We start from the raw sequence: 25,052 nt of genomic DNA on the forward strand, positions 1-25,052 counted from the left end.
GTAAATTTACAATTTGATGTAAACATATTTTAGCTAAAATCTTTCTCAGACATGCCTCCTTTACTTTAGTTCATGATGTCCCTTATGTAAAAACTATGCATATGCTTTTACCTCTCTGTGGATCAGACTACTGTAGGTTTTCCTCATTAAAAAGAGTGCAAGAGAGAAACCGAACAATCAGCAACATGTAAATAAATTGTAAAGGCATCTCATTGGCAACACAATATTCTAGCAATATCCTTACAGTTGTATCAAAAAGAAAGACATCTAGGCCAAGGTGATAACTACAGTAAATGCCATTTTATTTTCCAAAAGTGTACAATGCTTGAAAATTAACACAGAGAAATACAACTCTGAGAAAGAGAATTATTCCTTAAACTTGTTCTTAAACCTGAGGAGAATCAGGTATTAGTTTCTTCACAATAGTAATTTGAGTGAGGAATGATATCCTGTAATTAAAATAGTTCCATTTCAGGCTTCTCCTACTTTTAAGTATTAATTTCAATATTCATGAGATCTAATTATATTTCAAAGGAATAACAGGTAACAGCAAATAGACAAAAGGTCTGTTGCTTGATTACATACAAGATTGTTCTCTTTTTAAATATACAAATAAAATGAACACTCTCATTAGATGTAACTGGACATCTTAATGTTCAGTACTAAACTGGAGTACTTACAGCCACCAATGCTATTGCCTGATATTTATAAGGACAAAAACAATAAGCACAGTCCACTTTAAAGAATTTCTCCCACCCACCCTCTGGAAGGAGCAAAGACTTACCTTGGTGGCCAAGTTGCTCATTCAGCAGCAATTTAGACAATGGCATAAGGACTAATCTTTCCTGAAACTAATGCCACCTTCCTTCCCCCAGAGCTACTTCTAAAGGCAGAAATGTCCTTGCAGCTGCTTCTCCCATTTAAGAGCTAGAAATTGAACTAGGTTGCCTTGTCCAAAAAGTAATACTTTGATGGTGGGAGCTTAGGGTTCTGTTTTGCACACTTGCTCTTTCTCTCTCTCAGATACAATCCCCAAGTGAAAAGAAGCAGAGTGAAAGAAAGGAGAAACCAAACTAATCTCAGTCTAAGAATCACTGGAGCATTGGCCTCTCAACTTAAGCTTCTTATATTCTTTGCCCACATCCACAAAAATTTGCAATGAGCAAATATCCAGTTCCAGGGGGCAGGGGAGAAATGGGCTCCTTCCCATTGATTTTTAGAGCTAGAAACCTGTTGCTCACTATCTCTAAGTTTAACTGAATAGTTCGCAAGAGCCATGAGTCCCCAGTGAAAACTTGTTTATGCTTAAATCAGCTTGCCAATGAGGTAATCTAAATGTGTTTTTATCTACATTTATACATACATATTACTCGAGCAGCAAAAGTTGCCTGCTTGCCTCAAAATTACACCAACATATTCAAACGACTACAACCCAGAACCAGGACAAATTTTGTATTTGGCACTACAGTAAGTAGCCTTATGTGGAATACTGCCTCATCTGACCAGTACTAGGGGCTTTGCATCAGATCTTAATGATGGTTACAGTCAAAACAATGGGACTAAGCCATAAGACCATTTAAGCACAAATAGGTTACAACAGATGGTGTGGTTTGCAGCTATCAGGAGTTAGGAATAGCTCTGAGCATAGTATCATATTGGGGGTTGTTTTATCTATTCCTCTGGAAAAAATAAAGTTTATGAAGCCCAAAAAAGTTTGAAACTAGAAAACACAGCATGCTACTGGGAAGCCTATCTCTTGATATCTTTACCCCAATAAAACTGTAGCAGATTATGTTTTGTTAATTACATCCATCTGAAAATTTTCCACAATGCCACTGGAGAATTGCAGAATGCAAATCATGTTAGAAAAATTATTTCTTTCAAAGATTTCCTTGGAAGACAAAAGGAACTAAAGGTACAGTCCATGTCTTTGTTCTTCTATTGATGGCTTGACTCACTCCACTTGGAACTCTGCCTTTTCATTTAATTGTCCTAGAAAAGCTTTCATATTCTTCATCTCATCTGACTGCTGAATGACATTCATGTCACCAAGAAGAGCTTGTGGGTTTGCAATCTTCAAAACCTCGTTCTATAGAATAGAAAGTTTAACAGAGTACATAATTAAATGAAAATGAATGAAATACTGTTTATTCAGTCAATGACAGCAAATTTGAAAATATACAGCAAAAAGTAAAATCAAGGGGTAAGGTAAAATACTAGCCTAACAGAGTCTCTCTAATAAAAATGTAACATACTCTATTATAATGGTATATTAATTACCTGTGCAAGTGTAAATCTAAAATATTACTATCTGTACAGTAAAAATACGTATCACCTAAAACACAATGTTAACAGAGTATGAGAAAGCTCAAAAGTATAAGAAGTTACTAGAAAAGAATGGAGGAAACATAAAACACGTTTATCATTTTTTGCCTGATACAGGAGAGGTTTCTGGGCTTACCACTCTTTTGGAATAACAGGGTTTTTAAAATCTGAATCACAGTAAAAAGAGGTCCAGTAAAAAAAAACAGATCTTAAAAGGATGTATGTTCAAGAGGAACTTAGACTTCTTACTGTCGGCAAGTACTTGCGACATACTACCACTATCTTTGCTCACCTGAAGAAAAGGTAGTTGGAGATACTCAGCTGGAAGATCAGGAAGACCTAGGTCATCATTACCATCTCTATGAAATAACTGGAAAGAATGAAGAAAACATTTAATGCGGACATGTAACACCAAACGTTTACTTTAATTCTTCCCCCATATTCTACTTCTGGGGGCAAAAAAGACTAATATTATTTTCACTTCTCAAACTGCTTTGTCAAGGAAAAAGTATACCTTGTATAATTCCTGCTGCCCAGAAATAAACCCAGTCCTGCCTCCCAAATACCTTGTCTGCTTCTGCTTCCAATGCTGTCAGCTCATGTTTTAATGCCTGTATTTCTTTCTGGACAATGTACATGTTTTCATGCATTGTATTTAGTGCTGACGAATCTTTGGTTATTTCTCCCTACATTTAAAAGGAAAGAATACGTTAACAAATGTATTTAAAGTAAGGATATACTGCATTTTGTGTCAGAATTAACACAAACTTGATTGGGTCACAAAGTTTATGCAGCACATGTCTTCTCTCTTTTTTTCCCCAATTAACTATTGTGTGGAATTTATTGAAAAGATATCCCTGTTAGCCAAATGGAAGAAATATTAAAAATATAATATATAATTTGTAATTATGTAACTTGTAATCTGGGATGCAAAGGATCATTTAATGATTCACATATGCACCAGTTTAGGGTTTAAAATTTAGTTTTCTGTTCTACTCTGGGAAGGGGGAGTTATTATAAGGCTGTGCAACACTTCTAATTCAATTAAAAAACCTTTCAGCAGCTGTCAGTTTCTGGAAAATACCATGGCTGCTTTAATGAGCCACAGACAGGTAGTAAATTATACTCCCATGTATTCTGAAGCATGTTCCAAAACTGAATTCAAGGAATTGCCCAGCCCTAATAATTATCAGCATGAGTCAACTGTTACATGGTGTTTAGTAGAATTAGGCAACATCGATGAATTAGCATGGCCCAAACTGAATCAGATGCCTTCCATCAATTAACTTTATGCATACAAATATAAATCAAAACTTTAAATTGATTCACCCATTCAAAATGCAAATTTGAATCAAGTTAAATTGACTCTTCAAATCAAACCACAAATAATAATCAGATTTTGGCTAATCTGCATATTTATATTCTGCAACAATAGTGTAATGGTTTATTAGCACCAACTGAAGCTTTTAAGTTCAAAACACTTACAATAAAGCAAAATCAAAAATATGTTAAAAAGGGAAGAATGAATGTTGATGATTTGGTAAACCATATACTCCTTTATATAAGCATCATAGTATTTTGTGGTGTCTGAAAGATTAATAGACTTATTATGACACTTTAACACTTGCATGGAGTAATAATAATCCATGAATGGAAATAATAAATGCTGAGGTCAGGCAAAATTTTCCATTGCTTTTATAGCAATAGTCTAACGCAGCCATCAGAATCCCCTATTCGTGGAACGTTGTATATTATATCATATTAACTATTTACTCACACAATGTGCTATACAAATTCTCAAGATCCATCCTTTCTTCCTTATTTACCTCCAGATGCAGCAATCCTTCTTCCATGAAAATATACCTTTCCTCTTCTTCTTTTAGAATCTTTCGCACATTCCTCAGCTCATCCAGTGAATCCACAGGAACTTCCAAAGTTTCAATACGTTTCAGAAGCCTTCAGCAAATTGTTAAACAAGATTACCAGTTTATGCTAATACTACCAAGATTAATTGAAGTATATGAAATCATACAGTGGATAAAAATATTAAACTAAGTGGAACTCATTTAGTACTAATTACTCTGCTAAAAATGTTTCTTTACTGATGATCAGCGAAGCTCTTCTCTTCATAATATATTTGTGCAACATGTACTTATCTGGATAGTGGTAGTGTACACACTTAAATGTTTGAACTCAACACACAACTTCAGCTTTTGCCATAGTGATATATAGTAGGTGTATTCTATTGGGTTAAAGCAATACAACCCTAGTTTACAAACCAGAGTTGCTTGGTTCACACACCTAGTTAAGGCAAAATTAAACAAATCACACTGTGGTTTAACCCAACGTATGTCTTTTTTCCCTCAAAATGCTTGGGGGGGGGAGTGGGGAGAGGACAATAGCTGCATACTAGAATACTCTCATAAAAATATTATTAGTAAAGGGTCACTTATCTGGACTCCCAAAATGATGACGATATGTCATCAGACCTTGTCTACACTAAAAATATCCTTGGCAAAGGGTCCACTGTCTAAAGTTATGATCAAGTCCTTGAAAAGATGTACTACCAAGTCCTCCCTAGGTGTTACTGTTTAAAGTCCCTGTTCCTGCTTAGTATAAAAAGGTGGCAAAAGCCCCCAGACAGTTTGAACCTCGATGTAACTCAAAATCTTGGGAAGGTGCTGTGCAATTGCTGGCTTCAGGGAATTTGTCTTCCGCCATTCTTGGGGGTCCTGGCAAGCTGAAGGATCATGGACTGATATATCTTTCTCTCTTAATATTTATTAAATGAAATCCTTTTTGGCATTCCACTCTTGTTTCAGCCTATTGTCTTTGAGTCTTAAAGAACCTATTGGCTACCAGGTGGCAACACACCATGAGGGATGAAACCTTATGGGTCCCAAAGGAGAGGTTTACAAGCACATGGATGCTTATAGTTCCACATTTATGATCCATATTTAACTTAAGAGCTCCACATTTGAGTGCATGGACTTACATACCAACTCAGGTAGATACGTTGTTTCTCTTTATCATTTCACCTTTTAATAAATTGAATGTATTTTATTAGGCCCTAACTGGGCAATAATTCCTATTCTAGGATGCTATATAGAAATATTAAGACCCAAGAAACAAATAAACCAATGCTGTTCTAATTTTTTTTCTAACAAAGTAGAAAAAAATAAGAAATGATTTAAAAAAATCTATTAATATTAGGTGCAGTCAGTGACCAGCTAAACTTGAGCCAGCATGCGGTACAGCTGCTCCAAAAATGGCTAAGACAGTTCTGGGCTACATTAGAAGAGCTGTGTCAAAAACAGTCCTCATTCCCTTCTACTCTGGACTGGTGAGAGCACACCTGGAATATGCAGGGCACCACATTTTCAGATAGATATTGACAGGTTAGAAGAGGTTCAGAGGAGGGTAACAGTGATACAGAGACTTGAGAACATGTTCTACGAGAGCTGGGGATGTTCATTCTGGAGAAAAGAAGATTGACAGGAGGCATGATTCAAGTGGTGAAAGAATGCCACAGGGAAGATGATCAGGAATTATTTTCCACTGCCACAGAAACTAGGGCTAGAAATAATGGGTCCACGTTGCAGCTACCTAGATTTCATTTAAATATAAGCAAAATTTCCTGACAGTAATATCTGCAGAACAATGGAACAGTCTCCTAATGGAGGTTGTGGATTCTCCATTTCTGGAGGTTTTTAAGAGGCTGGACTCAAGGATGTTTTAACTGAATTTCCTGCTCTTTGCAGAGGGTTGGACTAGATGATGCTTGTGATCCTCTTCAAACTCCACAATTCTATGATTCTATATTTCCCTTTAAAATTATGCATAAAAATGGTCAAGATACAAAATAAATTCTTGCAGGACTGGAAATATTACAACCAATAAAGAAATAAACTAACAGGCATGAAAAGACATGAAAGAATAAAGAGATCAACTTTTTAAAAGTCCATGAAAAAGATGAATATAAAAGCAAATCAAAGTTCAAGAAATAAGACTTGCTAGACGGAATTTTATGTGGTAAAATGGGTATTTTGAGTCGACTTCTTTCAGAAAACTTTCCTGTAACTGAAGGACAAAGAGCAGAATACATAACTAATTTTTTTTTTAATTACAATGCATTTTTACTATCTTCAGTGTTATGAGAAGCAGGTGAGCAAAAGGTTAAACAGGATAAATGAAGAGATACTACAATATTTAGATCTCAGGAATTTGTAGCTTCATTTGCATTCTTATGGAAAAAAAATAAAATAAATTCAACTACACTCTTGCCCATGTCCTCATACAGTGTCCTTTTTATGATGCCCTAAGACGTGCTTTGATCTCCCCAATCATCTCTAAATTGAGGATTATACTGACAGATTTTATATTTATTTTTTTTAAGGGATGCTGACTCAATAAATAAATAAATAAATAAAAATGCACACATTTCAATTTCTCAAATGTGCTTTTTGACTTGAAAAAAGAAAAAAAAACTATCTTACCTGGTCACTTCAAAATGTTTGGAAAAGTTACATTTATATTTATGGATTTCCCTGCATTAGAATATTCATAAGGGGGCAAAATTGGCAGATGACAATGAGTTTCAAGTTCTTGAGCATATTTGGAATTCTAAGGAGTTTCAGAAACACCATTTCAGATTGATTGCTATTGTTTCTTGGCTATTAATGAAATAAGAAAAGAAACTCCTTTCTCACTATTTGTACTATCACTTGATGTATACAGGTAGTCCTCGCTTACCAACCACTTGTTCAGCAACCATTCGAAGTTGCAACAGCCCTGAACAAGGGTACCTACAACCAGTCCTCAAAGTTCTGGCCACTGCAGTGCTCCTGGGGTCATTTGATTGCAATTCAGGCGCTTGGCAACTTTATGATGGCCGCAGTGTACCATGATTGCCATCTGCAACCGTCCAACAAGCAAAGTCAATGGGGAAGGTGGCAGAAAGGTCAGAAGTCATGCCACCCACCCCTCAGCCTTTCTGTGCTTGTACCAAAGCACCCCTCTCTCCCGGCCTCCCCCAACTCACATGCAGCCTGCACCCGGCCTCCCAAGTCCTCCCTCAACTCACGCAAGGTCTGTGCTGGGCTTCCCAGGGCCTGCCCTGCGTTCCTTACCTGTGACTCCCACCGCTTCCTGCTTGATGACCCACACATCTTGGGGTTACAATGGCAACCAGGACTGCTGGGATTGTCTTTGCTAAGCGATGTGGTCACATGATGTTGCACATTATGACTACATCACTTAGCGACAGCAATCATGGCCCCAATTATTGTTGTAACCCAAGGACCACCTGTTTCTCAAGCCAATGGCAGTTTGATTCAGTACCTCATTCCTGGCCTAGCAAAAGAAACTCTAGTTCAGCTGCAGCCACATCCAGCTGGCCAATGAGCTACTGGTTAATGCACAAGCTAACAGGAGACAACTTATTTTAAATCTTTTTTGAGGGTACAACTTACTGAATTCAAAAGCATTTACATTACGCTAATATAGGAGGAACATTGGCAGGATTTTTGTTGTTGTTGTTCACCTGTTTTTATTACCTTTTCTTGAGGATATTCAAGTGCTTTTCAGTTTCATTGTAATCTTCTGTAATTTCATATAGAGTAGCTCTGTAAAGAGAGATAATGTATTAACATTTTTCACCCATAGACACTTTATATTTGATGCTTTTGTGTCCTTGCCTGGAAAAAGTGTTAATGAATTTTGTTGTTGTTGTTGTTTATTCGTTTAGTCGCTTCCGACTCTTCGTGACTTCATGGACCAGCCCACGCCAGAGCTTCCTGTCGGTCGTCAACAGCCCCAGCTCCCCCAGGGGCAAGTCCGTCACCTCTAGAATATCATCCATCCATCTTGCCCTTGGTTGGCCCCTCTTCCTTTTGCCCTCCACTCTCCCTAGCATCAGCATCTTCTCCAGGGTGTCCTGTCTTCTCATTATGTGGCCAAAGTATTTCAGTTTGGCCTTTAATATCATTCCCTCAAGTGAGCAGTCTGGCTTTATTTCCTGGAGGATGGACTGGTTGGATCTTCTTGCAGTCCAAGGCACTCTCAGAATTTTCCTCCAACACCACAGTTCAAAAGCATCGATCTTCCTTCGCTCAGCCTTCCTTATGGTCCAGCTCTCACAGCCATATGTTACTACAGGGAACACCATTGCTTTAACTATGCGGGCCTTTGTTGTCAGTGTGATGTCTCTGCTCTTAACTATTTTATCGAGATTTGTCATTGCTCTTCTCCCAAGGATTAAGCGTCTTCTGATTTCCTGACTGCAATCAGCATCTGCAGTAATCTTTGCACCTAGGAATACAAAGTCTTTCACTGCTTCTACATTTTCTCCCTCTATTTGCCAGTTATCAATCAAGCTGGTTGCCATAATCTTGGTTTTTTTGAGGTTTAGCTGCAAGCCAGCTTTTGCACTTTCTTCTTTCACCTTCATCATAAGGCTCCTCAGTTCCTCTTCGCTTTCAGCCATCAAAGTGGTATCATCTGCATATCTGAGATTGTTAATGTTTCTTCCAGAGATTTTAACTCCAGCCTTGGATTCGTCAAGCCCAGCTTGTCGCATGATGTGTTCTGCATACAAGTTGAATAGGTAGGGTGAGAGTATACAGCCCTGCCGTACTCCTTTCCCAATCTTAAACCAGTCCGTTGTTCTGTGGTCTGTTCTTACTGTTGCTACTTGGTCGTTATACAGATTCTTCAGGAGGCAGACAAGATGACTTGGTATCCCCATACCATTAAGAACTTGCCACAATTTGTTATGGTCCACACAGTCAAAGGCTTTAGAATAGTCAATAAAACAGAAATAGATGTTTTTCTGAAACTCCCTGGCTTTTTCCATTATCCAGCGGATATTGGCAATTTGGTCTCTAGTTCCTCTGCCTTTTCTAAACCCAGCTTGTACATCTGGCAATTCTTGCTCCATGAATTGCTGAAGTCTACCTTGCAGGATCTTGAGCATTACCTTACTGGCATGTGAAATGAGTGCCACTGTTCGATAGTTTGAACATTCTTTAGTGTTTCCCTTTTTTGGTATGGGGATATAAGTTGATTTTTTCCAATCTGATGGCCATTCTTGTGTTTTCCAAATTTGCTGGCATATAGCATGCATTACCTTGACAGCATCATCTTGCAAGATTTTGAACAGTTCAGCTGGGATGCCGTCGTCTCCTGCTGCCTTGTTATTAGCAATGCTTCTTAAGGCCCACTCAACCTCACTCTTCAGGATGTCTGGCTCTAGCTCACTGACCACACCGTCAAAGCTATCCCCGATATTGTTATCCTTCCTATACAGGTCTTCTGTATATTCTTGCCACCTTTTCTTGATCTCTTCTTCTTCTGTTAGGTCCTTGCCATCTTTGTTTTTGATCATACCCATTTTGGCCTGGAATTTACCTCCAATGTTTCTCATTTTCTGGAAGAGGTCTCTTGTCCTTCCTATTCTATTGTCATCTTCCACTTCCGCGCATTGCTTGTTTAAAAATAATTCCTTATCTCTTCTGGCTAACCTCTGGAATTTTGCATTTAATTGGGCATATCTCCCCCTATCACTGTTGCCTTTTGCTTTCCTTCTTTCTTGGGCTACTTCTAGTGTCTCAGCAGACAGCCATTTTGCCTTCTTGGTTTTCTCTTTCTTTGGGATGTATTTTGTTGCCGCCTCCTGAACAATGCTGCCAACTTCTGTCCATAATTCTTCCGGGACCCTATCTACTAAGTCCAGTCCCTTAAATCGATTCCTCACCTCCACTGCATATTCCTTAGGAATATTAGTGAGCTCATATCTAGCTGATCTGTGGGTCTTCCGTAATCTCTTGAGTCTGATCCTACACAAAATCACTGCACCTTAGATATCCTCAATGTAAACTGAGGATTTGTGACTTGCCTTCAGCTTCTGAACATCTAGTCTGATGATCTACTGTTTCAATAAAAGGACATTTCCAGCGTAACTATTAGCATTTATATAATGGGTTGATTTTATGTAACAACAACAACAAACATGTTATTTTGGTCATAGCCCAGCATAAAATACAAACAAGGAGAATTACATCCATTTCAGGAATTCCACTGAAACTTACAATCAATGAAAGGTAACTAAAAGCTAGTATTGCTAACAAAATACTATAAAATCTCTATAAAAATTCTTAATATTAATATTCAAACTATATACTAAAGGGGGGCCCTGTGAAGGCCACCAAAGAGATGTAAAAACAAAGATTAGGGAAAACAAAACAAAACAATTCTCAGTACTTTTATCCATGGCCAGTAAACTTAATTATCTGTTTGGAAATTTTAATTGCTGCCAGGCAAAGACTAGCTAAGTTGTATGTAATAAACAGTTCTTTATCTGGGAGGAGAAAATCAAGAAGTTAACTTTCATTATGACCTGTAATGCATGTCAACAGAGGAAGAATGAAAGTCACTCAACTAAGTTGGTAATAGGGGCAATGTAAAAACACATGTGGGATGGTCTCAATAGTGTTTGTGTTACATGGCCAGGTTCTCATATACATGGGGACTTTAGGAAATCTCCCATTAAGAACTGCAGAGGGTAAAACATCAAACCTGGCTCTGAGAAAGGCTCTTTGCTGTGGAGGGGAAGCGAAATGAATTAAGCATATGCCCATAGCCCTCAGGAATAAGTTGTATGAACTCTAACATGGGCAGGAATATGGCTGATCTCATTCTGGAATTCTATATCTAGGACCCTTTTTATAATGATTTGTTTCACCTGAGTGTATTCAAAAGCACTAACTCAAGTGGCAAGCCATAATGGGTAGTTTTCCCAGAATTGCTTGTTGCCATGAAGACTGAAAGTGGTCTATCAGGACTGAGATTCAGTCCTGATGGGAAAAAGTAACATTTGAACCAATATATGAGTATTAACAGCCATGCTCTTATCTCCACTCTTTGTCACCCTTTCTGAGCATCACATTGGATACACATCTGGGCACTTAAGAAAAGGGTTCGCAAAAACTTTGTTTCTATGGTTTCAAATGGTTTATAGTGAGGGAATGGTGCCAACTGAGCACCGTACATGTTTGAGCCAAGGGTTTTTGCTGTAAAAAGTTTCAGAGTTGATTGGATGTATTCCCTATCCTTCCTCCCCACCCACTGCCAAAATCCTAATAGTTACTGTGCTCTTTGTGCTTGTGAAGCAGCACGATCAATGTGCATCTTCCAGGCATCTATAGACTAGAACACTATCCTCAGGTAATTGAAGCATTCAACCTGCCGAATTTCCTTCCGTTCAATGGTCCATTTAAATCTTTGGTCTTCTTAGCAAAAACCACCACTTTAGTTTTTTGGTCACTGATTATCAGTAAGTGCTCTCAGCAAAAAATGAGTGAAAGCTTTGAGTGCTCGCCTAAGTCCTACAGGTGTTTGTGAAAGGGCTGCCACATCATCAACATATAAAAGTACAATATCAACCACAGTAACATTGGGAGGATGGAAGCGTGTGTTGGATAATCTGCCTGTGAGGGAGGTTAAATAAGGTAGGAGCTAAGATGCAGCCTTGTCTGACTCCCTTTCAAACCCATGAATGAGTAATTGCTAATTAGAGGCGGGAAATCATTCCCCTAATGGCCTGCTGTGATTATACCCTGGAGCATTAGATGATAGGTTATATGTAAAACTAGAAAAACAAAAACACCAAAAGAAGCAAAAACAATCCCTCCCCAATAAACAGTAGAAAAGGTTTTTTTAAAAAAAACATATGAACTATCATTTATTTATTATTTATTTAAAAGATTTATTTGGCAGATCATAAGCAACTCTGGGCAGCTTATTTATTTATTTAAAAGATTTGTCTATTTATATATTCATAGATATTTATCATGTTTATTAAAGATGTGGAAACTCAATCTGGGATGTGGCTGTCCCCCTGACTATATGTCCTCTGCACTATGCCATTTCAGAAGGAGGCAGTTTGTGAAGCCAATTTAGTGGCCTGCTAGAACCACTGAAATGGAACAGAACTTATAACACAGCTGAGAAGCTGGCACAGAAAAAGATTATCTCAAAATAGCTTCAGTGAGCATGCCAGAGAAATACAAATTATAGATCTTATACATTCAGCCCTCCCAAGCATAAAGAATTACACGCTTAGACAGATTAGGTTAAGATAAGTAAAAAAGAGTTTTACTGACTTTATTGTTACTTCTGTTACATCCATCCTGGTGGAAAAGATGAAGTTCCTTTGTTCTTCTTTTCTTTCTAAATATTTAGTTTTGCCCTAAACCCTCAGCCCTATTTTGCTGCCAAGAGCTGTGCGGAAGAAAGGGGCAGAATCCTTCATCAAGGCCTGAGCACATGGCCTTGATGAATGGAGAGCAGAGCAGCATGCTTGGTTCTCCCTGGGTAGAAGTAAATCGTTCAAAGCAAAACGGCTTGAAATGTACTGGCTCTGAAATAGGCCTATTATACCCAGAATGTTCTGTCCAAAACATCTCAAACCACTCCTGGTTCAGGGGATTTACTCCTGGAAACTACCAAACTGTCCCCCAGACCAGTATGGTCCAGAGGGAAATAGAAAGTTTCAGAGTTCTTCAGAGTGATGAACTTGACAAAGGACATATTACGTAAAACGTCAGTGGGGAGTTGGGGGGGGGGTCTGTTAAATCCAAATGTACCGTCATTTGCATCATGATATGAATTAATAATGTAACTGACAGAAATCTTATCAGTTGCACTAAAAGGTCAATCGGACAATGAAGACTGAAGGAAAAATTGGTTAGCTGTGCTTGCAATCTGTTAAAGCAATGTTTTACTGTATAAATATTAAGAACTGCAGACAAAGCCTTTCCTATGTGATTAATTTTTTCCTTTCAACTAAGTTTTTGTTTCTCAGTTTCAAATTTGGCACAGTAAAATGTAATCAGTTCCATTAAAAATACCTTTATCTGTTGAGTTTTCTATATTCGTTCAAGCTCCAAAATATTGGCAAACTGGTTTAACAACACATTATTTAGGCAATACCGGTATGGTATGGTAACTTATACAACAAACTGTAGCAGTTTCATCACAGGTTTGGACCTAAATATCAATCAGTGGCAGAGTGATGGGACCTAAATCCCAGATGTGCTTGTTTACGTGCAATTAGTGCAACTGAAACTATTGTGCAAAAATCCAGCTAGCAACCAATACCAATTCCCTGTCATTCCACATGTGTCTGTTTACATGCAATCAGCGCAAACAAAACTACTGTGCAACTAAAGCAGTCATTTAATATTGCATTTAACATCGCAAAACTACAGCTGGTAACAAAAATCAGTAACTCCTCATTCCAGATGTACAGTATCTGTTTACATGCAAGCTGTGCGACTGAAACGATTGTACAACTGAGTCATTCGTTATTGCAAAAATCCAACAGACAACACTGTCGTCTGTTGGATTGTTGCCACACTGCTTTTCATTCCAGATGTGTCTGTCTACATACAATCAGCGCAACCAAAATTATTGTGCAACTAAAGCGATAATTCAATGTTGCAAAAATTCACCTAGTAATCAATGCCTCTTTCCATTCCTGAAATTATCTTAATTTGAAGTTATTGTTACTGATGAATGACAACTGGATTATCAATGTAGGTGAAACATTCCAAGAGAAAGGAGATATTTGGAGGAAAAAACTGATACTTACATTATTGTCCAATGGATCTTGGATTCTAGACTCTTTTTAACGCTCTTTGGGAGTAGTTGCCATTTCACTTTTCGTTTTGAAGATACCACCATTAATTCTGTTTCTGGAGATTCTGTTTCAAATGCAAAAAGCAAGAATGCTGAAAAGCTTCCACCTAAACGTGGTTAGACTGCTGTGCTCTATGATGAACACTTAGGGCTATAAAATTCAAATGAGATAACAGCAGCATTTGCTCAGCAAGAGATTCCTCTTATAAACAGCAAAGAAATTCCAAATAAATTTAAACCAATGTGACCAAATGGATTGGTTCCTAAAGCCTCAGGGTTTGTTTAGATTTTAAAATCAGCCTTATTGCAGTGCAATCCTAAGGAGACAACCAACAAAACCAAGTAGAAAAGTGACATTAAACAAAATCTGAAACAACTCTGTAGGATTTCCAGTTGAAGAATTATAGCTCCATCCAGTATCCAGCTTTAATTTTTCTGACTTAAAACTCAACAGTTTGCTCAGACACTCATATAAGCTTCTCAATCTGCCTCTAAAACAACAGACATAATTTACCTTTGAATATTGAATACAGTTAATATTGCCTCTATGTCTTGTCCTTTTCTTTGCCTGGCAAATAAGAGCCCAGAAATAATTATAACCTTGTGGGTTTCCTCTGTACCCGTCAGCTGCAGCTACATGATGCTATTCCAGAAAATCTTGGTACATTCTCGCTGAAACCCTCAGCGAGAAGGTACCAATATATATTAACACATATTGTTGAAAAGATATTAGAGAACAAATAGGCATACAGATTTTATTTCATTCTTGGCTGAGACTGTACAATTCAATAACTATTTGTCACTTAAAACCTAACATGACCAAGAAAGGGAGTATTGTAGCCATTGGGTAGACAGCACTAGAAATAATCGTTTTCTAGATGGAGAATTACTATTAAATGGCAAACCACCCCGCTATAGTCTGCCAAGAAAACGTCGCAAAAGGGGCGTCCCCCCAAAGGGTCAGGCATGACTTGGTGCTTGCACCGGGGACCTTTCACCTTCAATATTTTTATAGCTATCTCAGGAATAATACAGTTATACTTCTGATGCATTTCCTATATGGTGACAAAATAAAAAGCTTCAAAAAATTGTATGTATAATTAATGAAAAGCTTCCATAGAGCATTTGTGGATTACTAAGGAAACGGACCGCACAAGTTTTGGCTAGTTAATATGGTTTGGAAGATGAGTGGCAGTTTTATCCTAGGAGACCAACAAAAAAGAAAAAGACCCTTAGATTTTGTTAGTTTAACTTGTTCTGTCACATATTTTCACAAAATTAACACTGTAAATAAATGGCTTCTTCTATCATTTGGTTTTAAGTTTGAAACATACTTTAAACATTTCTTCTGCTATGTATGATTACACGTTTTAAGTTCATATAGTTATTTGCTATAGTTATATAAAGAATACTGAGATTTTAAAATAATAATGTAAGAGTATGTATTTGATTATTGTATTTGCCTTTCATTATCCAATCTCTGTGCAAGTTGTTTAAATTTTTGCAATCTTTTTTTGAGGATTTTCCCACAACACCATCCCATGCTCTGAGCTCAGATAAAGTGTTAGGATCAGGGCTTCAGTCATACTTCAGCATACAGCTTGGAAAACACTGACTTAAGTAATACTTTTGGCTGATTGTGTAGTTCAAAGAGTAGTTATAGCTGTCAAAAACATCTCATTACACATCCTGGATGTTGTAATGGATATGAAGTTCACCATTAGAGGACATCATCCTTTTAGTTCTGAAGGAAATAGAGAAGGAACAATTCATAAATTATGCAAGTATAATGGGAAAAAAAGGAATCAACATGAGAAATATTTTCTTTCATCCATCACAGCCCCATTTCTGTCCCATATTAAGATAGTCAAGAGGCAGGAGTATTTTCCATTTTCTATCCCAAGGGAATACAGAGCCAGAGGCAGGATGCATGCTTCGAAACAACTGCACTGTAAATATCAGCATGTCTTAGCTCTTATTTTCAGAGTTCTCATAGACAAGAAATGCAAAACAAATTAGTACCTTCGGGAAACTGTGTCCCCTCCTCCTCTTCCTTCTTCGGAACTAGAAGCATTTCTTGCTACAGAAAAACATGCAGGAACATTAACATTTACATTTAAAAAAACATGCAGGTTTTAAAAAATGTATACCCTACACAACTTGGCTTATCAACCTGCATGATGGCTTATGTTAACCCTTTGTATGCATGCAATTTTAATTATTATATCCACTCACAATCTTGCTTCTTACTTTTATTAATCCTGTGTATACTTCCCTGGAATCAAGTCCCATCAAATAGTGGGGCTTACTTCTGTTTGAACCCTGTCCCTTAAAATACTCCAATACTTTCTTCTGTTATTCTTTAAAAAATTCCTTTTTAAATAGGCAACATTTTCTGCTGCCTTTATGAGATATTTGAATTTGTGTCTTACTTCTAAGATAATGATTATATTATTTTAAAAACTGTATTCTTATCTTGGTAGCCTAAAAATATTTGTACCTTCTCTCCAGTTCTATCTTTCTTTAGATTGTTACACAGCTTGCTGGGGAAGGTGACTGGGGAAGGCAATGGCAAACCACCCCACTCTATAGTCTGCCAAGAAAACGTCGCGAAAGCAATGTCCCCCCAAAGGGTCAGACATGACTCGGTGCTTGCACAGGGGACCTTTCACCTTTCATCCTGTCCTACAGAATTTGATTTTTTTTTAAATTTCCTTACTGCACCTTATTGCATAATAATGGACAGCTTTAAAAACAAAGCTGATTAAAGTTACTGAATAGCCGTAACACTACTCTCAGCTTTATGTAATGAATGCCTCTCCCAATAAAGTACTCAGACTCAAAAGCAAAGTTTAAGTTCTGATTTTATTAAGGGTAGAGTGCAAACACAAAGAAAGCTGAGAATGAGAAAAGCGCACCTAAAATCAAACTAAATAGCCCCGTTACAAACAGAGTCCCACCCACCCCCTTCAATCGTCTCAAATTCACATTCCCAGGTGCTCCTAACGGGTTCTGCTGATCAACGGGCAAAAAGACCTTGACACAAAAAGATAACCCAAACACATTCCTGCTTAGCACAGAGAGATATAGCTTTCCGTGCAAGGTTTATCAGCAGCTCCCTCCCAGCTAGGAACGTGCGTCAGTGCTCTGGCATGCGAACCGTTACGATGTACAGACACATCGAAACGGTGAACATGACAATGGTCCCTAAATACCATGTAATAAGTATTTAGGGTATAAGCTTAGATAAGCTTAGAATTATGCTGTAAATTGTTATTAGGGCTGTGCAAAGGATCTGAAGGGTACATCTCAAAACACGTGGTACAAGAAAAGCATCCCTCCCCAAAGGACTGAAACAGCCATGTCCTCTGAAATGCTTGGGGCAGCTGCTTCCAGTCTTTCCCATATCACTTGTGTGCATATACTGAATGCAAACACAGATAAGCTTTCCAACAGGACTGCCAGCAAAGTAAAACAACTCTTTGTGTGCAAAGCCCTAGAGGGAGCTGTGCTGAGCATTTGAGGAATGCATGTGCCTCAAAATGACCAAGTGCCAGCCTTCCTTTATGCCAATGCATTTCAAATCCTTTGCAAAGCCCCCAAAACTACCAGCTGCATTCACTTTACACTGGATCATATTCCTGTGATAGTGTTAACAACTACAGCTGGCTTGTTGATACAACTTATTCTCATCTCTTGAAACTGCTCAACAAAATATAACTTTCTGTAAAACAGTAAAGATGCATTAAGCTTTCCTGGAAATTTAGCTATACAGGACTTATTAAAAACATCAGGACACATTTATTCATTGCAAAAGAATATGTAATGTTGGCTATCTTTTCTTTTATACAGACAGGTAATCAGAACTGAAATCCCCATACAAAGTTCATATCCACACAATGACTTCAAGTTTTGTTTTACATCATTATGTCCAATAAAGGAGGATTTTAGTGGCTCACTAAATGATATAAAATAGATATTTATATTTGCAGGAAAGAAAACTTGTCAAACAAAAGTTTATCATGTACATTCTACCAACTAAATCCTCTCAAGTTTCTGTCTCAAATGCCAATTAAAGATGCAAATCTTTTCATGCCTGTACATGAAAAAACTTACAGTGAAATTTACAATTTCTTGCAATGCTTGAAGATGTGTCAACAACTGTACAACCTTTATGGATGACAGAAAAGATATATATGCCCTCACCAAAATAATATATAGACATTGCACTACTCTTTTCCACCAAGACTTCAAAAGTGCTGAGCATTACTCTCCCTTTATATAATAATTATTCAGCATGTTCACTGTAGAGCATCTTTACCTCCTAGTGGCCAGTCCTCTTTAGTTGCACATTATACTAGTATTGCTTGGGCTTTTCCAATACAGTCTTATTTATGCAAAAATAGAAAATCAGCACTTTGCATACATTTGCTGTTTCTCGAAAATATACTTGTATATCACCAATACATATATGATATGCTCAGAAATGAATGGTATTATTGGAAAAGCAGAATTTTAGCAACAATTTTATACTTGCTTATTTGGCAGATGGTCTCACTGAAATCAATGGCATTTTCTTCTGAGTAAACACATACAGAATTATTGTGTATTAGATTGAAATTCTACTCCTTTAGACAAAAATCACCATATCTACCAAAGACATATAGCTGTATCAGCAAAAATGGTGGATAGCTATGTACACCACCTTGAGTTATATATTAAAAAGGTGGGATGAAAATCTAATAGTAGTAGTAGTAGTAATAATAATAATTATTATTATAATAATTTACTTAAAACATGAGAGCCACTTGGGTGCAATGGTTAAAGATTCTGGGCTAGAAATCAGGAGATTTGAGTTCTAGCCCTGCCTTAGGTAGGTAACCAATTGGGTTACTTTGCACCAGTCATTCTCTCTTAGCCTTAGGAAGAATGGCAACCACATATTTATTTATTTATTTTCTATCCCGCCTTTATTATTTTTATAAATAACTCAAGGCGGCGAACATACCAAATTTTCCTTCCTCCTCCTATTTTCCCCACAACAACCCTGTGAGGTGAGCTGGGCTGAGAGAGAGCAACTGACCCAATGTCACCCAGCCGGCTTTCATGCCTAAGGCAGGACCAGAAGGCACAGCCTCCTGGTTTCTAGCCCAGCACCTTAACCACTAGACCAAACTGGCTCTCATATGAAAAATGTTGCCAAGAAAGCTGCATGGACTTGTCCATGTAGTTACCAGGAGTCAAGACTAACTTAAAGGTAAAACAAATAAATAAAATTAAAGCATCCTCAATCAAATCAAACATTCTTAATTGAACGTGTAAGATTTAAATTAAGCCTGTGGCCAATGATATTCTAAATGATATCTGGTGACATTTTAGAACATGAATGGTATAAGGCTATACCAGCCTAAACTCTTGCTGTGCAGAAAAGATAGAATTTTCGACTTTGGACCTTTGCCCAAATAGCTTGGTCTCAAAACTAATCTAGAAAGAGGTAGTATCTTCTCTGAGCCCTTGAAGATACTCTGACCCTAGATCTGACACAGGATTGGATTCTCCACTGCCATTAGAGATACAAAGAAAAAACACAACATATGAATAAGCTGGGAGAGGACAGCTATTAATTTCTTCAAACATCTCCCACTTTCCTCTCCCCACAGCAATATGTGAACAACAGGTGTTGCTTAATCAAACATTCCAGTTAGCAGCAGTGCACACACAAAGAAAACTCAGACCAAGCCTGCTCCGTGCAAGAATATAGACTGCAATAGTAATAATACTCATAGGCAAATAAGCTCTTTGTTACTGTGTAACTCAAGAGAACAGAAATGCTATTTCTGCTGTTGCCTCCTTTGTATTCTAAAATACACTCCTTTACAATTTTAAGTTGTTTGACAGACAGTTATCCAACACGTGTATTAGGAAAACACAAGGTTCTTCTGCTGCCTATTATATAACTTTCCAGAGCAGCAGAACCCTATTTGAATCGGTTTTGGAAACTTGTGCAGCACTTGCTGTTCTACCACATTTAACAAATCCTTTGTCCACTTTTCACTACTGCTTCACTTAACTCACTTTTATTCTCCATGGTGGAAGCATCCATTCTATCATATCAAACCATTCAGGACCAAATTCAGCAGGATTCCAGGTTTGCATTTTCTTCTTCCAGAGCTCCAGAAAGGTTAAGGAGATACTTTTTTTTAAAGCTAACTAGTTCTTTGGCTATTCCTGTGATAGTGTATGGAATACAATAAGATTTTTATACAATTTTCAAATTGTATCAGGAAATATTATTCAAGATTACATTCAGCTGTTACTGCCCCACACTTTAGGCAAATATATTCTTTCCTTGGGGTGGTGTATTAAATCATGCAAACATCATTGGCCAAACTGGGGGTACCAGTAGGAATTTAAGTGTTCTTATCTTTACCAAGTCATCTTGTCTGCCTCCTGAAGAACCTGTATAACGACCAGATAGCAACAGTAAGAACAGACCAGGGAACAACGGACTGGTTTAAGATTGGGAAATGAGTACAGCAGGGCTGTATACTCTCACCCTACCTATTCAACTTGTACGCAGGACACATCATGCGACAAGCTGGGCTTGAGGAATCCAAGGCTGGAGTTAAAATCGCTGGAAGAAACATTAACAGTCTCAGATATGCAGATGATACCACTTCGATGGCTGAAAGCGAAGAGGAACTGAGGAGCCTTATGATGAAGGTGAAAGAAGAAAGTGCAAAAGCTGGTTTGCAGCTAAACCTCAAAAAAAACAAGATTATGGCAACCAGCTTGATTGATAACTGGCAAATAGAGGGAGAAAATGTAGAAGCAGTGAAAGACTTTGTATTTCTAGGTGCAAAGATTACTGCAGATGCTGACTGCAGTCAGGAAATCAGAAGACGCTTAATCCTTGGGAGAAGAGCAATCACAAATCTTGATAAAATAGTTAAGAGCAGAGACATCACACTGACAACAAAGGTCCGCATAGTTAAAGCAATGGTGTTCCCCGTGGTAACATATGGCTGCGAGAGCTGGACCATAAGGAAGGCTGAGCGAAGGAAGATCGATGCTTTGGAACTGTGGTGTTGGAGGAAAATTCTGAGAGTGCCTTGGACTGCAAGAAGATCAAACCAGTCCATCCTCCAGGAAATAAAGCCAGACTGCTCACTTGAGGGAATGATATTAAAGGCAAAACTGAAATACTCTGGCCACATAATGAGAAGACAGGACACCCTGGAGAAGATGCTGATGCTGGGGAAAGTGGAAGGCAAAAGGAAGAGGGGCTGACCAAGGGCAAGGTGAATGGATGATATTCTAGAGGTGACGGACTTGTCCCTGGGGGAGCTGGGGGTGTTGACGACCGACAGGAAGCTCTGGCGTGGGCTGGTCCATGAAGTCACGAAGAGTCGGAAGTGACTAAACGAATAAACAACAACATATTTTCAGAGTTCCTATCAGGATAAGAAATGAGGGAAAGGCAGAAGATTCCACACTCTGATCCTTCAAAGAATTTACTGGAATTAGGAACACTGCACTGTTGTGATTTACTCAGAATCTCTGCTGGAGTATAGCCTAATGTGAATCCCCTACACAAAAGATGAGTCACTATAGCAAAAATTGGCAACCTTTTCAAGCCCAGGTACAATCTTGCACAGTGGCCCAAATTTCCGCACCAAAATCACTACAATTCTTTCACAAGATGTTTACCTTTCAAAATTTTAATAAGGAAAGGCTGTATGCTTTATTTTTCAGGACAAAGAACATGGTCATCTGCTATAACACTGACCTCTGTATTAGAGAGCTACTGGCTCCAACCAGTTGCATACCTTCTGGTGCAATTTAACATGAAACCTATATGTAAGGCTTAAACACCATGTAACAACAGCCATCTAAGAAGCTTACCTCCTATCATTATACCCTTGACAAACTGGTGCAGGTGCAAATGTATTACTGGAGTCTATAATAGTCCAGAAATGCTATCATGCTGGCCAATTGTATCTGAGAGGCAAGGCAACTAACTGAATCACAGAAACCCAGTTTCTGTTGAGGTCTTCAAAAATAATATTGACTGTTGGGCTCCATCACTGGCAGCATTTTTACCTTTACTGATAATATCACTTTTATATTGGACGACTAGGGCATGACCATTATAAATGAACACGCATAATGTTTGGATTCATTTATTTAATTGGGTTTTCTTTATCTAGTTTTAGGGTATGTGTGAAATATATCTATGCAGAAATATTGAAAATTCAAAAGAGTTCAGAAACTGTTAAGCTCTACCTTATATCTTAATTCAATTTAAATTTAAAACTAAATCAGATGTACTGAACTCCTTTAGTAAAACAGAGTTTGAAAAGCAATTATGTATGAACGATGAACATATTACCAAAATGTACAAAATGCTACTAGGTTTAAATTTAGAGGACAAACAAGTAAAGGATTGTATGATCGAATGGGCAAGAAACTGTGGTTATATTATTATGCTAGAGAGATTGGAAAAGATGTGGATGAGGGGATTAAAATTTACATTGTGTTACAATCTAAAAGAAAACTTTTACAAAATGATGTATCAAAAGTATTTGCCAGATAAATTATCAAAAATGTTTAAAAATATATCAAATAAATGTTGGAAATGTGCGCAAGAGGAGGGAACGTTTTACCATTTATGGTGGACTTGTAATAAAGCAAAGAAATATTGGGAACAGATATATATGATTATTTGAAAAAATGTGAAGGTAAATAGAGTTTAAAAAAACAGAATTATCTTTATTAGGAATAATGGAGGAAGAACTAAGAAAAAATATGGAGATTTGTTGTTATATATGATAACTGTGGCAAGAATTTTATATGCTCAACATTGGAAGAGAGTTTATATACCAACAATAGAAGAATGGATGATTAAATTATTAGATTTAGCACAAATGGCAAAACTGACATTTCTGATGAAAGATAAAAAATACTTTGAGATTTAAGGAATTATGGCAACCGCTTCTTGATTACCTGCTTATAAATGAACAAAATGAAGCTATGACTATGGGTTTTTTATATTAATGAAATAGTTAAATAGAAATAATGATAATTTAAGGGTAAATAGAGAAAAGAGATTACAACAGATGAATATAAGTATATCTATAACTATGATAGTCAGAAACTTTCCCTTTTTCCTTTTCTTTTCTTAATAGAAAATATTTTGTTTTGTTATTTTGTCTTACTATATTTGTTGTACCATGACTTTTTGTATATTGACTGTACTATAACTGTAAGTGTATTTTAATAAATAAAGGATTTAAAATAGGGAAAAAAAAGATTTACTAAACTCCTCTCCTTAATCTTCCTGATCTTTGTTTCTGAGGCAGAAGGTATTCAGGACTTTCCACCCAGCACTATAAATTGCTGAATTAGTACCAACTGAACTTTGTGCTTAAGAATGTACTGCACAAGGTTCCCCCTCCCATCCTTCCTATTTTTTTTTTGTCTTTTAGCAAATAAACAGGAATTATTGTTGATTATTTATAAACATAAATCTTTCATATTCTTCACACTTCTATAAACCAATCTACTTATTAAGGGATCCTATATGTCCACTAGTAACAACATTCAGAAGCACAACCCCAAACCTGCAATTAAGTTATTGTGAATAAGTTGCTCCGTTACTTGGTGATCTGGAAATCTACTGAGCATATATTGTGCCCTTCTACACCAAAAACAATGTCAAGATGGCTAACATAATCTGTTACAGTAAAAACACTCAGCTTGTGACACTTGAAAAACCAATATATTTATCACGGTATAAGCTTTCATGGACCTGTGTCTACAAATTGTAGTCTACAATTCCACTGCTCCTCTCAGTTGACAGATCTGTATAAATGGCTGTTGGAAGAACAGAGGATGTAAATCTTAAAAAAAAATACTGTCTCAGAAATTGCATTAAACATGTAAATAATAACAACAACAATAACAATAGTGTATTTAAATGTAGTCACTGAGACCTACTTATATGTTAACAATTTCAAGTGGAATCTTTGCTGCCCAAATGCCCCTAACTAAAGCAAGAATTACCCTAGTGCAGGGCTTCTCAACCAGGGTTCCGCAAGATGTCACTAGGGGTTCCCTGGGAGATCACGATTGATTTTAAAAATTATTTCAAATTCCAGCAACTTGACATTAAAGACGTAAGTTTCATTCTTTATTTTGAGTTTAAGAACACTGTTAATGCATATCTACAGGCCTACACATGAAATGAATCTAATAATTTTGTAACATCTGGCCTATAGTTGAGCCTGAATGTGCCGGGCTTCCCTGAGGCCTGCAAAATATTTCAAGGGTTCCTCCAGGGTCAAAAACCTGAGAAAGGCTGCAGTCTGTACATTTTGCATTTCATTTCCCTCAGTCCTTGCTACTTCCAATGCTATTAATGGGGTCACCAGCAAGGAGTAGCATCCTCCACCACTCAATGCCATTTAGGGGGGCCAGAAATATTATGCCGCGTAGCCACCTCTATAAAGCAAAGACACTGGAGGCCCTGCAACGCAGCCACAGAGCCTTGTAAATGATGGGCTATCAGGTAAATCTTGGCAACTGTGCTTTATTCAGCCAAACATGGCGAAGCACAGCTTGGCTTAACCTGCCTGTGAACAGGGCCCCCCGACTGAAAACGCCACCTCGGCCATTCTGCCTAATGCCAGGACCGAGATTCCAATGCCCCAAGAAGCCCATTAGCTTTCCAAGTACCACACGACCCTTTTCTTATGCATGTGTGAAATGCTAAAGGGAGTACAGTACGTTGCAATGCACGCTATGTAGAGGCAATTCGTGGCACCTGAAAGCGTGGACTCTTCGTCCTCCCCGACTGAAATGCCGGTTGCTATAATACAGGCTACCCACCTATTCCAGAACTCACCGCCTTTATTTCCATGTCCCTACCTATCCAGGCTGGCCGCGCGTGTGAATTCAAAAATTGCGGGCGTTCACGAACGTTTCCCCGTGGACGCAGTGCGCAAGCGTAAGGGAAAGGCCATTGCGCC

The 25,052-nt window shown here is 37.7% G+C and overlaps 1 protein-coding gene across 2 annotated transcripts; it reads right to left on the bottom strand.

Moving 5' to 3' along the window:
* Positions 1 to 278: 278 nt before the first annotated feature.
* Positions 279 to 25,045, bottom strand: CENPQ (centromere protein Q). Of its 2 annotated transcripts, XM_063317438.1 has the most exons (9): positions 21,459 to 22,029; positions 20,098 to 20,441; positions 16,045 to 16,102; positions 13,976 to 14,078; positions 7,881 to 7,949; positions 4,152 to 4,281; positions 2,892 to 3,011; positions 2,618 to 2,695; positions 279 to 2,089 (listed from the first exon to the last, which is right to left on the bottom strand). In XM_063317438.1, exons 2-9 carry the CDS (start codon positions 20,176 to 20,178, stop codon positions 1,955 to 1,957), a joined length of 774 nt encoding a protein of 257 aa, XP_063173508.1. In that variant the 5' UTR covers positions 20,179 to 20,441; positions 21,459 to 22,029; the 3' UTR covers positions 279 to 1,954. The 2 variants fall into 2 exon arrangements, with proteins under 2 accessions (XP_063173508.1, XP_063173517.1); XM_063317447.1 differs by lacking the exons at positions 20,098 to 20,441; positions 21,459 to 22,029 and adding an exon at positions 24,913 to 25,045.
* Positions 25,046 to 25,052: the final 7 nt, after the last annotated feature.

This window comes from Candoia aspera, chromosome 1, assembly GCF_035149785.1.
Source record: "Candoia aspera isolate rCanAsp1 chromosome 1, rCanAsp1.hap2, whole genome shotgun sequence".
NCBI classification, from domain to species: Eukaryota; Metazoa; Chordata; class Lepidosauria; order Squamata; family Boidae; genus Candoia; species Candoia aspera.

Coding starts and splice junctions, on each gene's coding strand:
- CENPQ (XM_063317438.1), bottom strand. CDS start 20,178: ATGCAAACCTGGAATCCTGCTGAATTTGGTCCTGAATGGTTTGATATG. Junction 16,103..20,097: donor TTCCACCATGGAGAATAAAA/GTGAGTTAAGTG, acceptor GTTTTTCTGTAG/CAAGAAATGCTTCTAGTTCC. Junction 14,079..16,044: donor GGGGACACAGTTTCCCGAAG/GTACTAATTTGT, acceptor CAGAATCTCCAG/AAACAGAATTAATGGTGGTA.